Source organism: Crotalus tigris, unplaced genomic scaffold, assembly GCF_016545835.1.
Source record: "Crotalus tigris isolate CLP2741 ecotype Arizona unplaced genomic scaffold, ASM1654583v1 scf7180000024370.6872682, whole genome shotgun sequence".
Taxonomy (NCBI): Eukaryota; Metazoa; Chordata; class Lepidosauria; order Squamata; family Viperidae; genus Crotalus; species Crotalus tigris.
Genome location: NW_024100540.1, coordinates 5,985,946 through 6,001,949, shown reverse-complemented (window position 1 = coordinate 6,001,949; position 16,004 = coordinate 5,985,946). Strand labels below are relative to the sequence as shown.

Sequence of the window (16,004 nt, the reverse complement as noted above, 5' to 3'; positions counted from 1 at the left end):
TAATTGCAACTTCTCCCAATTTTTCAAATCTCTTTGTATATTGACCCACAACCTTTCATAATTATTTTTATACAATTTTGCATTAGAAACAGATAAAATAACCCCCAAGTATTTCACCTTATTAACAACCTCAAAATCTGTCAGGTTAACCAAAATCTGCTTATCCAGATTAGTCATATTTTGGGGCAATATTTTAGTCTTATTATTATTAATTTTAAAACCCGAAACCCGTCCATATTGATATATCAATTGTAGTAGTTCTATTACAGAATAAGTAGGTTGGGATAAGGTAACCACCAAGTCATCCGCGAAGGCCCTTAATTTATATTCTTTTTTATTAACTTCTATCCCTTTTATTTGCTGTGATTCTCGAATTTTAATCAGCAATATTTCCAAAGTTAAAACAAACAGCAACGGTGACAGTGGATAACCCTGTCTAGTCCCCTTCAAGATTCAAAAGAATTTTGACAGACTAGAGAAATGGGCCCTATCCAGTAATATGCAGTTCAGTGGTGAGAAAAGTAAGGTCCTACACTTAGGCAGGAAAAACAAAATGCATAAGCAGAGAATAGACAGTAGGTGGCTTAACTATAGTAACTGTGAGAGAGATCTACATGTCTTAGTGGACCAATATGCTGCAGCTGTCATAACTGACTTTCAGTACCTGAGGGGCAGTCACAGAGATGAGGAGTTGACCTATTCTCCAAGGTACCTGGGAGCAGGACAAGAAGCAGTGGGTAGAAGCTTGTCAGAGGGACATTCTTACTGGAACTAAGGAGACATTTATTGACATTGAGAGCAATTAACCAACCTTCCAGAGTTGTGGGTGCTCCATTGTTGAAGGTATTCAAGAAAAGGCATTCATTTGTCCAGGATAGTATAAGGACTCCTGCCTTGGGCAGGGGATTGAACTAGAAGACCTCCCAAGTCCCTTCTAGCCCTATAATTCTTTGATTCTATGATTCAATAATATGAACAATGACACCTTGTGGTAAGATGAGTGGCAAACAAATATAATAAATAAATGTATTAATAAAATTTATTGGTTGCCCATCTTACCACAGGGTAACTCTGATCACTGGTCTGTCAGCCAAAACAGATGGAGCCCAGACAATAGATTGGCAAAAGGTTATATAGGAGATAGAAAAGTTGCATTATCGGATGTGAATAATTAATTACATGGCATGGGGGGGGGGTAAAAATCCCAACTGTGTATCTGGAATAAGGTGATCCTAGCCTTGAGTCTGGTACCTCAGTCATGCTGGATGAGAAGCAAAACTGCCTCTCCTCCTTTTCCATTACCATAGCTGAACCTGGTAAGCACACCAAGCAGTGCATTTTAGTCTTCAAACCCTGCAGTCACTATTAAAGTAAGTAATCCCTGAGATTGCTAAATTGCAATCGCATCCTCATTTGCTTGTGAGTAACATTTCTGAACATAATGGCCTTGGACTACAATTGCCCTAGCAGTAAACTCCAGAAATCCTAAGGACTCCAAATTGTTTTTCAACTCCTATGTACTGTATGGTGAGAATGCTTGTGGATGAATGACGGTTGGGAAAAGATTAGCTACTCTTACAAAGAAAGGATTAAAGAAGAAAGGCTTTGCCTAGAGGCCTGGTGCAGTTTCTATTACTAAATTATACACAGAAGACACTAAGAAAAACATACAGATCCACATAGCAGATATAATTCTGCCATCAGTTATATATACACACAAAAATGGCATTTCCTTCTGTTTACATATGTGTGTACATTCTTAGGACTTTATGTTAACAGAGTGCAATTTTCTCTGTGTTCATAACATAGGGCTTTCCTTTCTTTACTTGGCTTCTGATCAGGAACAGATACATCACAAAAATTCCCAGGGTTTGCTAATAGGAGGGCAAATTTATCTATCCCATCACCGAAGTCCTCCCAACTATTTTATCTCTTGAATTAAGGCAAGCCATGTTAGTATATTGTGTGAATCCAGCTACTGTGTTTTATGAACCCTGGTTTATGGCCTAGCATCTTTTATAAAGCCAGCCAGTTGTGTTTCATTTAATAAGCAATAGTAAAACAAACTATGGTTTAGCATAATAAATAAACCCAATCACTGTGCCATGGACAGGATGAAACTTTGGTTGCAAATGAAGAACAGATGCCCTCCAGATTCTGTGGGGAACGTCTTGTTTTCAGGGCTCAAAGGGAGAAAGGAAATGTATATGTGTCTTTGAAATCAATGTATGGCAGCACCAGGAAAGAAGACATTCAGAGCCAGACACATATGCCACAAAAGTCAGTCGGAGATCTTTTGATGTCCTCCAGGAGGAGGGTTTGGCTCTGGCAATCCTACAGGCAAGGAAGTCAATGGGCTGCAAATGGGGGCCTCAAGCCACACAAGGGGCTGTTGCCAATCTGAAGTGCAAGCTGCCAGGGCACTCTGCCCTCCTGCGGAGCAAGCCGCCTGCCTTTCACTGCTGCCAGGCAAAAAGAAATACAAAACATCCCAACACATGGCTTATGTTTTCAGTGCAGCTGTGCTTGGCTTATGTTTGACAAGGGCCTCCCTTCCACGGAGGCTGAGAAACTGTAATTTTTTTTTCAATGAGTGTTTCTGATTAATGTTGGAAAGCATCTGTGGCTTTGCCAATTCCTTTTGTTGGTTGACTTTCAATGCTAATAAAAGGGAAGTGCCTTTTTTTACTGATGGCAAGTGGCGATAAGCGACAAACTTTGTACTCATCCCTTGCTTTCTCATTTAGCCTTATTTACCCTGTTTTAAAACTATCCTACATCAGTTTTCTAACATCTCCACGCTCAGTCCAAATCCCTTGCAAGGCAGGCCAGATTGGTAAAACTCTGAAGCAGCCTGGGAGTCGGTCTCAACCCTTTTCCCACTGACCTGGCAAAGAGATGGCCTAGGACTGAGATATACCACAATTCAGTTTGTAGCTGTTTGTCCTGTCCAATGGTCACTTGCTTCCCTTTCTGTTCCTCCTATTTGAAGGAAACCCCTATAGCTGAGCTGAAGATTAGACAGATGGCATCACCCTTGTGTCAGATGCACTGAGACACTTCTGGGTTGATAGGATGAGTTGGTGACATCATTGCCTTGAGGATGCCCAGGTGGGGGCTCCTTTCATGTCCCTAGCAGGAGCTGGAATAAAGGACACTTTATGTCAGCACTTGCATCTCGAACGCTGGCTTGATGATTTTCAATCAAGTTAAGGAAGAATGGCCGAATGGCCGAAAAAGATTTGTAAAATTCTGCAGCACTACGGGGTAGTGTAATGGCTAAAGTACTGGACTAGGAGTCAGGACAGCAAGGTCCCATTCCCTCATTAACTACGAAAACTCACTGGTGACTTTGGACCAACCATCCACTGCCAGATTAATTTACTTCATACAGTTGCAGTGGGAGAAAATTGGCAAGGGAATGCTACAGAAATAGTCTGAGTTACAAATCTATCAAATAAGCCAGTTTATTGGCGGCATTAGGAAAAATAGCTAAATATTAAGGACCTTTTTGGTAGCTCTTGAGACAAAAGTATGTCAAGAGGCAAATAATAGAATTATTTTAGTAAGAAGTTGATATAGAAACTGAGTTTGCATCAGGAGTACATTTTAGCTTAGAGCTTCATGTCGGTGCTATTCCTTTCCTTCAAAATGAAAACAGCTGGCTTAAGTGTGTTTTTTTTTTTAAAGAAAAAGAAAAAAGCAGGCGCAGTGTACTGTATAATTTTGCCCAGCAGGAATATTTTTAATACACCACTGTTGAAAGATGCAGCTTTCCATGTGGTTCTTCTCTTACTGCATTATTATTCTTAGGGGAAAGTTGGACAGTAGACCGCAAATTCCTCGTGACTGGCTTGAATAGGGAATGTTGGCAGGTGCAGCATTTCATCCATTTTCTCTTTATTCCTCTCACCTTAAACTTTTCTAAAATCAAGTGCCCTCAAGTTATAGGGTCATGTTGGACTGTGATTCCTATTTTCTCCAGCCCAGCCTTAACTGACAAATGGAAGTGAGGGGTTCACAATCCAGTTATGGAAACCACCATAGCCAGGAAGATGGTCTTAATATTTTTACTTCAGATTAGTGAGTTTGTTTCATAAAATTGAATAAAGTAGTGATTAAGAGAAACTCTAGTCTTGCATTCCCATTAATCTCAGTTTCTTGCCTTAGTACTATGCAACTCCTGTTATATACATATGGTAAATTGTAATAATATATATTCTCTTTTCTTGGAATTATAAGCAGCTTATGTTTTGGAATATTTAAAATGATGGCATGATAGTAGAAGGGTAGGGGTACCAACAAGAGCCATGGGGGCTCAGTGGTTAGAATGCAGTATTGCAATTTAACTGAGCTCACAGCCAGGAGTTTGATCCTGACTGGCTCAAGGTTGACTCAGCCTTCCATCCTTCCGAGGTCAGTAAAATGAGGACCCAGCATATTGTTGGGGGCAATATGCTGATTCTGTAAACCACTTAGAGAGGGCTGTAAAGCACTATGAAGTGGTATATAAGTCTAAGTGCTATTGCTATTTAGGCCTTTGTATAGGTGCAGTAATGAGAGACTGGCTAAAAATGGAATATAGTCTTGGTTTAATTTGTTTTTCAAATATGGATTCAAATGGTTTATTTAAATATATTAGTTTTGGCAATGCTATTTTTCTTTTTTTTAAAAAAAGGTGCTGGAACTCACACACTTCATACAACCCGCCTTGCCTATCCTACAAGGTTCCATCCAAAAAAGGTGCCAGAACTCCATTCTGGGCATTCTATGGGAAAAAAGGCCCTGAGTTTTGGTAGACAAACTGTTATTATATTCAGTGGTGGGATTCAAATAGCTTAACAACCGGTTCTCTCTGAAATCACAGAACCCTTTAAGAGGTGCACCCATAAAACCAAGTTAGGGTGGGGGGAGCTGCCCCACGCACCCTGCACCTGCTTACTTCAGGGCCCCTGCACCTAGGCCACCACCTGCTTGGTGAGCTCCCCTCACTGGTTCAATGACCCAGCTGCCCATCCGCCTCTTCCCTTTTACTCCCCTCCCAAGCTGGACTGTCATGCAATGGAGAATGGACCTTACCCAGTCCCCCTCCACCATTTAGGAGCCGGGGGGAATGACGGTGAAAGGCTCTGCCGCTGTGGTGCAACAGCTGCATCTGCCACTGGAGGGCTTTCTTCAGTCCCCGCTTCCCAATGCCATCATCTCCCTGGGGGCAGCCGCCACCCCTTTCTCTTCCACCAACTCTCCCATAGCTTGCGCCATGACTGGGGGGGGGGCATAAGCCTCCCTTGCTGCCTCCCTCCACAAGCCCTGATATCCCTCCACCAGCCCTCCATCATCACCATGGCACACCTACTTGCATGAATCAGCAACCCATGTGGGCTGCCTTCTTCCTAGCCAAGAAAAATAGAAAGGGAGAAAGGCAGCTTATGGTAGCTTTCTTCGCCTCCTCAGATGTCCTTAAGTCTTCCTTCCTTCCTTATGCTGGTCTGCACTTTCTTGCTGCCGTGCATCTCCCTTCTCCGTTCTGGAAATGGCAGCCCCATTTTCTTCCACTTTCCTCCTGGCAGAAGGGAGGAAAGGAAGGATGCTTTGTATGGAAAGATGCTAAGCTCTGGACAAACTACTCCAGCCAGAGCTGGGCAAGGAAAGCCAGGCTCCCCCTCCCTGGTGCTTCTGCAAAGCCCTTGAGGAGCGGATTTCTTTCCCTCAGGTTTAGCCTCAGCACCCAATTCAGATGGCAAACAGAAGAGTTTTGCTCTTTTTCTCCAGGAGGCCCTTTGAAATTGCCCCCCACCCTCACCCCTTCGCTTTTCTGCCTTAAAATCCAGAGCAGACACTCGTGTCATGGTTCCAATAGATGAAACCCATTAAAGAACTTCAAGGCAAGAATTCTTCCTTAAAGAACATTTTATTCAGGAAACAAAGTATTGACACTACATAGTTGAACCCAAAACTTCCCTTCTCCCAGATACAAAATAATAAGTTGCAAGTCCCACCCCCACTAAGCAGTCATAATTCACATTCTCCAATTAGCCTGGAGCACGGGCTCTCTCCTCAGCTCCTCAGCCTGCCAAAATGTTATCGGTTTGGGTCCTTGAGTTCACACGGAGCTGCATTATTATTATGGCTAGCTGTTTTGGACAAAACTCAGCAGCACTTTTTCTTGTGGCTACTGATAAAAACAGGATCGCCAATATGATCGTCAATGTCCGATAATGGATATGGCACAAGAAGAAGAAGAAGAAGAAGAAGCTGAGCTCAAGCATTCGCCCCTTCTACACCTGATCTCTAAACAGAAGAAAAAGCATGTTAAAAGCAAAGTAAAAATGGCTGCGATTTCCATCAGTTGTCAGAGCAGGAACATCCATTGTACAGCATTGACACTCAGCTTCTTACAAAAATCATCCCGGTAATTACCGTATCCTCATTCGATCAGGAGGAAAATGTGTCTGCTCTGGATTTTAAGGCAGAAAAGTGAAGGGGCAGGGGTGGGGGCAATTTCAAAGCTCCAGCTAGTGTAGTTTTCCTGGAGCTTAGCATCCGTCCATATGAAGCGTCCTTCCTTTCCTCCCTTCCGCCAGGAGAAAGCAGCAGAAAACAGGGCTGCCATTTCCAGAATGGAGAAGGGAGACTCAAGGCATCAAGAAAGTGCAATGGCGGTGATGGTGGAAGGCTACCAGGGCTGGCAGAGGGAGGCAGCAGAGGAGGCTTGCACAGATTTATCATAACCAGTTCATCGAACTCAACAAAAAATTACGAACTGTTACAAACCGGCTGAATCCCACCACGGATTATACTGTATCATTTATGGCTTGGGTTGGAGGAGTTGTAATTTTTTTCCCTGCCTTTTTGTTAAATTTGTTGCTGTTTTTCCAACATTTTTGAATTTTTTAGATTGGATTTTTTTATGTACTATGTTTAATTATTATTGCTGACATTGTGTAAATGAAACTATAGATAGTGAAACTGAAAATGAGAGATTGAGAAAGAGAGAGGCAGAGACAGAGACAGACAGAGAAATGTGAATTTGAATTAGGTTGAAGTTCAGAGGTTTGCCCACAAGTTTTCTGCTTACAGTGGATGTTTCCACACACTACCAATTTATAACATTAGATGCAGTCAGAACACCATTATGTGGCAATCTAAACCCTATCTTTATTAATGATGGATTGCCACACTATTGATGTGTGGCTTTATAAAATGCTGTGTTGATGTTTCAAAACTTTAAAAACATAATATATATGTTTCCTAAAATTATATGTAAGCATACAAAACTTAACAAAACAAGTGAGCTTGGATGTATGTTTAGAGCATACAACTAAGCTATCAGAAAAAGATTAACAGAAAAGGATTTTTCAAAGTGAGATGTTATTTGTCAAGTTGACTAATTATATCTGATATAATTTTCTATTATATCAGAAAACTCATACAGAAAACTCTCCAATTTAACCTGAAAGAATATAAGGTTGAAAGGATTAAAATTGATTCTACATTATAGTCTTAAAGATATTATTTATATATAAAATGATGTATCATTGCTACATATCATTGGAAAAATTGGCTAGAATGTATAAAGATCCTTCAAATTTATGCTGGAAATGTAATCAACAGGAAGGCACATTTTATCATATTTGGTGAATGTGTAACAAGGCTACAAAGATTTGGGCTCAGACTGCATAAAATAATATAGAAGATTTGAAAGATTCATATACAATTGAATCCAGAGACTTTTCTTTTGGGATTAATGGGAAAGCAGTTGGAGAAAGCAGCTGGGGAAAAAGTCAACTTTGTTTTACTATATGACAATTGGAGCAAAGCTATTAAAGGCACAAAGGTGGAAAGATTCAACTTTATCCACAATGGATGGTGAAGATGATGGAACTTGCCAAGATGGCCAAATTGAGCACTTTAATTAGAAAGAGAACATTGTCTAACAATGACTGGAAATCCCTTATTGAATTTTTGTGGGAAAGAAAATAATGTAGTTATGATATGTGGTTCTGACAATTAGAATCAAAACAATAGATTATAGGGAAAAAATAATGCTGTAACCACAGTGTAAGGTTAACTTGCCCTCATGCTTTTTTATATATTTTTCTTGGTTTCTGCACTTTTGTCTTCATTTTTCTTTCTTTTTTCCTTTTTTTTTATTCTAATATTAGTTCTTGTTAGTTTTTATTCTGTTTTGAAAATTCTAATAAAGTTTATATATATTATATATATAAAGTATATGTCATGGTTCTCGTTGAGGAATTCTGGGAGTTGAAGTCCATGAGTCATAAAAGGGCCATGTTTGAAGACCCTTGCGATAGATGTTTTGTCACAGCATTGACAGTATATATATATATAAAAGAGAAAGGTGAGCTGTTTTATGCCCTAATAGGAAATAGAAGACTCCAACTACAGATTGTCTTTTCATAGGATGGAAGGAAGTGGATATAATTATAAACACTCCAGAATAATATTCCAATTTCTTTTCCAGAAGGGGAGTTTTATTTTAGAAACTGTATAATAGACAATTATTCACCATCTTAACTGTCTTAAGAATCCTTCTTCATCAGTTTGTTGCACTTTCACTGGCAAACTCAGATTTGCTTAATGTGTCTTATATGAATTGTGTAGCCTTTTCCTATTGTTTCACTTGCTACAAAACACAAATATCAGAAAGGGGAGTCAAAGGCATCAGTGTATAACAGGTCTTTCTTTTGTCAAGCAAAGGGCCAAATTCAGTAAGATTTGGTCATGTCAAGTGGAGGATGTCATAGTTCTGATAGATGAAACCTATCAAAAGAACTTCAAGGCAAAAATTCTTCCTTAAAGTACATTTTATTCAGGAAACAAAGTATTGGCACTACATAGTTGAACCCAAAAACTAAATTCCCTTCCTCCAGATACAAAGTAACAAAGTGCAATTTGCACCCCCAATAAGCTGTCATAAATCTCCAATTAGCCTAAAACGTGGGCTTTCTCCCCAGCTCCTCAGCCTGCCACAACATTATCAGCTCATCCTTCAGTTCCCACAGCAGCATTATTATTATGGCTGGGTGAGCTGGAGCTTTCATTCCAACCCCCCTCCCACTTCTACACCTGATTTCTAAATACTAGAAAAAGCATGTTAAAAGAAAAGAGAAAATGGCTGCAATTTTCATCAGTTGTCAGAGCGGGAACATCCAATGTTTACAGCATTGACAGAGGAATTCAATGAAAAAAGCAATTATATTTGGAAAAGTAAGCAGTAAAAGGAAACCAGGCCACCAAAGACCACAATAGCTGGGCACCAGCCAGAGTATAGAACAATTCAAAGAAGTTGTGCAAGACTGGAAGATGTGGATAGATTTGGTCTGTAGAATTGTGAAAAGTTGGACACAACTGAATGGATAACCTCATCATCATCACCCATTTTTATGGCACATCTCTGCCACTGTTCAGATTTTAATTTCTTGCTAGAATTGAAGCAAAGAAAAAAATTACCCCCTATGGACTAGAATAATTTAAGAAAAGACTGGACAGCCATCTATCTGAAATGATATAGGGTCTCCTGCTTCAGCAGGAGGTTGGACTAGAAGACCTCCAAGGTCCCTTCTAGCTCTATTCTGATTGATTGATTCATTCATTGATTCATTGATCGATTGAATAACAGTTTGTGGTCTTTTTCTGACTGTTGAAATGCTTTTCACTCATCCTTAAACCAGCAATGAATTATAGTGTGAAATTGCTGATATTTCTCCTGCCTTTATGGCCTCACTTTCTAGCCTCTGAGAGTCACTTGACTTCCCTTCAAGGTTAATGGGTAACAAACTCTTGCAGATTCAATGCACCTGGAAGCTGTCCTTGGAGAGTATGGGAATAAAGGGGAAAATTCTGCATTAGTAGAAGTAAGGATGATTTGCGGTTGTCTCACTCACAATATAATAAGGAAATTAGTGCAACAGTTTAACAATATGGCAGAAGAAAAATATTTCCAGACTTTTGGTATAGGGGAGGCTTCAAGAGGGTTTTGATTTACATATTAAATACGTAACCCCAAATAAAAGCATCAGTTGAAAGGAAGTCAGTTATCAGGATTGTTGACTTGTGGAAAATGGGCTAGTGCTTGCCAAGTTGTATATCATAAAGTCACAAGGAATTATGTTTAGCCACAAATCAACTAGCTTTCCTCAACGCTGTAATTTTGCAGAGTTATGCTGTGGAATGTTCCAGTATGGTCGTATTTTAATTTTCCAATGGTTGCATTTCAATGTTGAACAAAAGTGAGAGAATTGTCATATAGAAAGATATTTCTCTCAAGTTATCTTCTCCCTTGCTGTACAAACTATTAAATTTCTTATGGAAGGTCACTAATAGAACTAATGGCATATGTCAGTACTTTCAAAACTGGGTGAACTTTACCTCAGGAGAAAATAAATGCTGCAACATATAATGATTCTAGCCTTGGTTCTCTTTTGACTCCTTCCCCAGGCTGGAGATTAAAACATATGAAAAACGGTTGCAGGAATTGGGTATGGCTGGTCTAGAGGAAAGAAGCATTAGGGGTGACATGCTAGCAGTGTCCCAATATTTGAGGGGCTACCACAAAGAAGAGAGGGTTAATCTATTTTCCAACGTATCAGAAGGCAGGAAAAGAAGCAACTAATCAAGGAGAGAACCAACCTACCATAGAACTAAAGAGAAATTCTTGATAGTAAGAATAATTAACCAGTGGAATGTCTTGCCTTCAAAAGTTGTGGTGCTCCATCACTAGAGGCTTTTAAGAAGAGATTGGGCAACCACCTATTTGAAGTGGTATAGGGTCTTCTGCTTGTGCAGGTTGGACTAGAAGACGTCCAAGGTCCCTTCTAACTCTGTTATTCTGTTATTCTTCTCCTACATAAATAGCATTTGAACAACAACCAGTATCTGAAAAATATGGTACCTTGCTTAATCTTCAAATGCCCATCTTTCTATCTAATATCATGTAAGCATTTTGAAAATTCACTCTAAAAGTAGGTTGTGGAAATTAGAAGCTGTCTCTCATTCAGAGGTCCTTCTGTGAAATATCAAGTCAGTGATTGTAGCATAATTTGTAGCATAATTTCTTTCAAGAGTTTTGAGAAACAGTATTTTGGTGATTCCTTCCTAAATTACTATTTTCTAATGGAGATATCTTAGTACCTCTTGGTCTGTGCTGGAAGAGGAAAAACAAATCTATGCTTCAACATGTATATTTTTAGTCATCATTGCCATTTTTGATTTTGTTGATGAAATTGCAAGCATAATCTATGTTGTGTTGAATGCATTCAGTTGATTTATGTGTATTTAGAAATTCCAAGCTCATTTACTGTGATAGCTTTTGCCAAAATAACCAGAGGATACCCTGAATATTACATCTACTTAATCATCTATATGCATTTTCTTCTTTGTCCCAGGAACCTCAAGGACCTCCAGTGGGAGACTCCGAAGACTTGCAGATCCAACAAGTCCAAGTAAGCTGTCTGGATAGGGTTAGACTGAAGAACTAGACTCCCTGATTGTACTCATTTATCCCTTAGTGAGTAGGTTCATTAAGTAAGCATGGTTGGATTGTTGCATCAGTTACAAAGAGACAATCCTTGAGCACCCTTTTTAGCAATCTTTACAAGTGTAAAGTAATGCAGTGAAGTCCATACAATAGTTTCCATGGAAGGATCAGATAACAGATAATGGAAAGAAAGGGCAGCATATATTTTACATCAGAAAGAGTATTGTTTTTTGAGAAATTAGAGCCAACACAATTACTTGTTCTAGTCTGCAACTATATTTATTGCACAGGAATGCTTGTACAGAATAATATTTTAGATAAAAAGTTAGACTCCTAATTGCTTTGTTATGTTTCTTTTCTAAAAAGATATTTTTATTAAGAATTTTTAATTACAATAGTAAAAACTAAACTTGGGTCAAGAAAAAATAAAAAGTGCAAGGGAAAAAAAAGAAAAAAGAAACACTGGCACTGATGATGTTACCTAGTTTGAATAATGAAACATCTGCAAGAAAACAAAAGCAAGCTCAGAGAGCACCAAGAACCTCTCAAAAAAGAAAGTATAATAAAGAAAAAGGAAAGAATGTATAAAGATTTCCAGCCTTCATCACAGCAAGAATAACATATCACTGTAATAACTCTTCACCTCTTTTGAGGTTAAGCAGGTATCTCTTTTTGTTAACATTGGGGAGCTGTACCTTCCAGATTTTGCTTCATATGAATTAAATATCTCTCAGATAGAGGCTTAGATTGCCAGAGTAGAGTGAGGGAGATTCCTTTTCTCAGTTATGAAATTCTTGGATTAACTTGACTTTATCATGGCTAAGCTACTTCACAAGAATGCTTTGAGGATACATGAATAGCACTAGCACTAGAACTTATATACCACTCCATAGTGCTATACAGCACTCTCTAAGGGGTTTACAGTGTCAGCATGTTTTCCCCCCACAATCTGGGTCCTCATTTTACTGACCTCGGGAGGATAGAAGGCTGAGATCCTGAGCTGGTCAGAATTGAACTTCTGGCAGTGAGCACAGTCAGAATGCAATACTGTATTCTAACCACTGCGCCACTTTGGCTCCAGAATAGGATGAATCGTATACTCTGCCTAGATCAAAGCCACCTGACTTTGCTTAATTCTAAGCCCCAGCAACCCATTGAACCTGGTCAAAGAGAGATGCTAAGTACTTCTCTTGGCCATGGTATTCGTCCTCTCTCAAGCTTTGGCCTTCTCATAGGAAAAATGAAATGCTAATGAAATAAAACCTATACTAAATTTTAAAAAACTATAATAATTGTTTTCCCTGAAAATAATTTTTCCATAAAAGATGTAACTATTCTCAGCTGTCTTCAAGGAAGAGAAACTTGAACAGTTTGCCCAAATCTAAGAGAATTCCTGTGTGGATCCATGCACATTAGATCTACTGACTCATCATTTGATGGGCTGGTTCAATAAATAATCCACTGCAATTCTCATTTGTCTTCTTTGTTTGCTCGATGTGTTTTAAAGCATGTCATGCCCTTGTGAAAGAGGCTGCCTGGCACAGATGGCACATCACATCACTCAGTAATATGCCCCATGTTATATTCACTGCCCACGTCTCTTGGATGGATTGAAACCACAGGTGGCCCTTTGAGCTCTGAAAGTAGCATTCCAAATATGGCTGATTTTGTCAGCATAGAGCTGAGGCACAAAGAGCTCAGCATAGGCTTGCATAAGAAGTTGACTGCCAGGCTGCTGCTTCTGTAATATGGCATCATAGGAGACAAAGAATGGCTTGTGCCAGTTTGTGTTTGTAGAACCAGGGACAGATTGCCACCCCTTTTGAATGTATGTGTGTCCAAATAGATTTAAAAAAAAAAAAAGTCTTTCTAAAGGCCCTTTTGCATTTTCACATTCCAAAGGACCGTGCTTATTTGATAGAATGCTGTTCTTCAGCTAGAGGCTGGACTGATGATGAGATGGCAAAGCAGATATCCAGTTTCTTATTTGTGTAAAGGTTCAAAAGAGAACAACATGAAGATCCATATCTTATGATCCTCTTCAAGATCAGCAGTAATTCTGATTCCTATATAGGGAGTCCTATGCTTTGTTTTTAGTGGAACGTACATACACACCATCCCCACTAGTTCAGCATTTTTTTTAACTTTTACAAAAATAAGACATTGAGCAATTTTAACATAATCCTTCTGTATCTTTTTTAATTAATGCAAATGATAAAGGTTCTTGTTACGATAAATATAAAACAACACGATCAATAGTGTTTGCTTGCGTATTAACATATTTATGTTTTTAGTTTGTACTATTTTTATCTGTTATAATTGTAAGCCACCCAGAGCAACCCTGAGGTAAAATGGGTGACCAATACATTTTATAAACAAACAAACTAACAATGAGGTTTAATGAGGTTTTCTCATTGGGGGAAAAGAGATAGGTGAAAAATGCAATAAGTGTCTTTCCCACACCTAACCACTCTTTTAAAAAATGATGCAAGTCTACACAAATTGTTAGTATATCTCCTTCTCTCATATAACTCTGTTTGAATGGAAAAAGAAGTAGACAATCCTGTTTCACAGGTAATGCCACAAATCTGTTTTCTCTTAGATACCTCTATACATCTCTGAGCACTTAAGTAGGGTTATATGCTCCACAGTGAATTGAAAAAATATTTCTATTTGGAAAGACAGCTCCTAATTTTTATTTAACCAGTTGACTTTTTAAAAAGAAACAGCATTCAGACCTTGCTGAAAGGGATTTTTTTTTAAAAAAAAAATCGAAAATAAAAGGTTATTTACTTTCCTCCCTTGCTGTAATATGAAACCATTAAGAGAAAGGCTTTATGTTGGAACCAACTACAATGAAGCCATTTGCTCAGAGTGTGTCAGCGGGCTTATGTCCCCATTTCTGCACCATCAGCATTTGGTCATTGACAGATCATGGCTTGTTTTGAGGCTTGTACATAACTTGTGTTGTAATAAAACCAAAAGCTACTAACAGTAAATCATGTACTTTTGCTGATAGCATGGAAACTTCAATTGGAGATGTTTGTCCTTTCGATGCATCTGTTGTTTCTTTCACATTTTGTTCTTGATTCACCTTAGAATACAGGTGTTGAACAAAGACTTCATTTTCACATAAAACACCCTAAGACTGAATTTCTTTGGTATCACAGGAAGGAGCAAAAATCATTAAGTGCTCCACCACACTTTCAACTATTCAAACTATTGAGTGCCCTACACTTTTTCGGTTAAAAAACCCCAAATATATCAATATCAGAAGAGACATTTCCACCCTTTCTTTTCCTCTGATTTTGCTTTTTTTATGTTTATAGATAAATGGGATAAAATTTGTATGGTATTTTGCCCACCCATTCATATCCATAGATACATTCATGGGTTTTATAAAAATCATCCTATGTTAGAAAAAGTGTGCCCTATAATATACCAAGAAAAGAAAGGCAAATAATAAACGTTGTCTATCCCTTTTGCAGAGGATTGTTTCATAGTTTTTCAAACCAAAAGCAAAAATTCCTTTTAAAAATAGTTTGAAAATATTTGGTTCATGTATGATTCTATTTGATATTTAGCTCCAAGTGAAATTTAATAGGGCTATACAGAACCTGGATTCATTGACATTTCAGTCATATCATCCCAGTGAAACATATTTCCAAATCGAAACAGAGAGCCTTTTGATCGGTAAATGGAATCAGATGATTGTGAAATGTTTTGTAGCCTACCAAAGTGTTTTACATTTTGATAGTGTGTGAAAAAGGGCCAGGCTAACACTTACAAGTGCTGATCAAAATGCTTATATCACCCCAAAGGGACAAATCATAATGGCCTTGAATTATTTAAATAGACTGAATCATATTTGCCCAGTGTGGACTTCAGTTTCCAGCATTTTTAGACTATGGTAGTTATTATTAAAAGCTCTGGGAGGTGAAGTCACTTACCTGGAGGCCACCCAGATTGGGAAAAAAAAAGTGGAATGAAGTGATGGGAACAATATGTGCATGGGGCTGGTGGAAACATGGAAGAAAGAGATGACTAGAGGAGAACAAAAGAGGGTGGGGGTGTTAAAGAGAAACCTTTGGGGAAGAAAAGATTGCCAGTACTATAGTAAGAAGGAGTTTAGTGCTCTTGAGTTTCTTCCCTGACCTGGCAGGACTTAGGAGTGGGAGATCCTAACACAGTGGTTGTAGAGAGGAGCACACTTTTATCTAATTTGTATGTTTAAATTAAGCTCTTGATGTTTATAATCATTCCATTTCAGACAACGAATTGGTAGCCCAAAAATATATATTCTAAGCGGCGAACTTATCATTGGTCCTCTCTGGTTTGTATTTTTAGTTGCTGCTTTTAAATTATATTTTTGGATAGTGATGTTGAACTATTTTGTAAGCTGGGAAATCTTTTGTGGGCAGGAAATACATTTGAAAACAAAGTGAAATGGAAAGGTTCACTTTCTGTAAGCTTCCCCAGTGCAAGCAGGCCAGTGGCCCCATGA

General features: G+C 38.7%; 1 protein-coding gene across 1 annotated transcript in view; it reads left to right on the top strand.

Moving 5' to 3' along the window:
- SEPTIN9 (septin 9) overlaps nt 1–16,004 on the top strand; it is a 264,545-nt gene that overhangs the window by 33,995 nt on the left and 214,546 nt on the right. Inside the window, exon 2 of the mRNA XM_039328025.1 lies at nt 11,409–11,465. Within this exon, the coding sequence (XP_039183959.1) occupies nt 11,409–11,465 (57 nt within the window). The remainder of the gene's footprint in view (nt 1–11,408; nt 11,466–16,004) is intronic.